Raw genomic sequence first — 1,877 nt, forward strand, 5'->3', positions numbered from 1 at the left:
TGGGGAGCTTTCCGCTGATCAAGCTCAGCTTGTGTAGTGGCCGGTGCCCGACTACGTAGACACCTTACGATTGAGTGATCGTGTCTTTCGCTCCAGTAGCGGGATCCAATGAGCGGAAGCCGTACTCCATACGAGGGTCTAAGACCGAACGTTGATACGAAGGCATGAGAGCTAACCTGTGGGCAGCCTCTAATTGCTGCTCCTGTACCGCGTCGAGGTGATTGATAACAATACCACTTCCCCCGGAAGCCGAGAGGTTGGGGAACGGACATGGTGTCCGCAAGGTTTGAGCTAGGCTCACGTCGCGCCGTTAGTGCAACTCCTCCTCCTCGTCTTCTTATGCTGAGAAAGAAGTGTCCGACTCCTAGTCACTTCCTTCAACTCCTCGACGAGAAAATTCGTCGCCCGGGGCGGGCGCGTTGTGTTGCGCTCGGTTGCCGGGGGTTTGGGATGTGCTTCCCGAGAAGTCGCGGACGTACTATCCGGTTGCAGAGACGAAGAAGGGCTCCACCGGGCGCACTCGTACCCAGCGAGTCTGGGTGTTTGTTGTGTCATAAACAGATCGGTTATTGTGCAGAGAATGCGTTAAGACGGTCGAAGGGACGTAAAGGCGTCTTAGACACGCGAACCTCGTAATGTGAATCGTGAGTATTCTAAATTTTGATTAGGGAGAGTGTAACGGGTTTGCACGTAACCTTGTATGAAACGGCGTGTCGCACAAGATGGTGTGACCGTACATAGGTGGTGTGACCGTACATAGGTGTGGATTACACAAGTTGGTGTGATGTGTCTACACCGTAACAAGAATCCACTACGTGGCAGAATTGCCAGTAGTTATGCATATTAATCAGTGTTTTTCTATTTAATAAGAATTATCTAGTGATTTAGATATGTGGCTTTGCCTCAAATAAACAGATAAGTACAGGTTCCAATTTGAACGAAAGAGTGCATTTTCCTTGGGTCAAGGTTTAGGGTAATCTTGGAGGTAGCGGATTGCGATCCGCTACACTCTGGTTAAAAACGCAAGGACGGTGACCTTAGCTTACCTCCCTCAAAGCTAAGAGCTAAGGCTGCTCCGCTGCACCCTTCGATACCCCCGCGAAGTGGTTCCTGATTTGGATTGTTAAACTCAATTGACATGCTGATAATCGCATGACAAAACTTTGCAGCAAACTTGGCGACATCATATCAAATCCTCCGCTAATAATTTCCATAACTCAGTGTAGCTAATTACTTAAAAATTACACTGCAAATTTCCACAGACCACCATTCGGATATCAATGAAATTTTGCAACGCGTTGCTTCATACCATACTTTTTCTAGTAGTTTTTTAGCTTTAAGCGTTTCCTGAGCCATCCGTAGCATTAAATACAGCTTTGACCTAGAGACAGCCACATCGTCCGTACTACCGCCTTGTTTCGATATAATAGAGGGGTATGTCTCTGTCATCGATACGTCTCGTGCCGACACTGCTCCATCTGTGCTCGCATCTACAATAATAGACGATGTGTCCGATAGATTCGTTATAGACGCGTCTAATAGCCCAATTCATGTCCTTTTGCTGCCTGATCTGGACACAATGACTTTACATTTCGGCGACTTCTTCACAAGACTATGGCGAATGAGCTCTAGCTCGTTGATTAGCGCTCGAATACTTATCTGTTTCTTGAGGACTCGTCTTGTAGCTCCACTACACAAACACGCATCCTGTTTAGCTAATTGGATTCATTCGAATCTCAATTTCGACTCAGAATTTCTCCATTGACTTCTTGAACTACCTCGTCGTTTATGCGTGTTATATTCACTGCTTCAATTGCGGACAAGCTTAAGAAATGCTGCATAGCTTAGTCTAGGTTCGTTTAAATTGCCCCCTTGAT

The 1,877-nt window shown here is 46.7% G+C and overlaps 1 protein-coding gene across 1 annotated transcript; it reads right to left on the reverse strand.

Moving 5' to 3' along the window:
- Positions 1–1,230: 1,230 nt before the first annotated feature.
- PHALS_04576 (uncharacterized protein) lies at positions 1,231–1,841 on the reverse strand (the record flags this gene model as incomplete). Its single annotated transcript, XM_024722413.1, has 3 exons — positions 1,231–1,535; positions 1,590–1,707; positions 1,779–1,841. The coding sequence occupies 3 exons, from the start codon at positions 1,839–1,841 to the stop codon at positions 1,231–1,233; spliced, it is 486 nt and encodes a 161-aa protein (XP_024573492.1).
- Between the last annotated feature and the right edge of the window lie 36 nt (positions 1,842–1,877).

The sequence above is a fragment of the Plasmopara halstedii genome, assembly GCF_900000015.1.
Source record: "Plasmopara halstedii genome assembly, contig: Scaffold_262, whole genome shotgun sequence".
Taxonomy (NCBI): Eukaryota; Oomycota; class Peronosporomycetes; order Peronosporales; family Peronosporaceae; genus Plasmopara; species Plasmopara halstedii.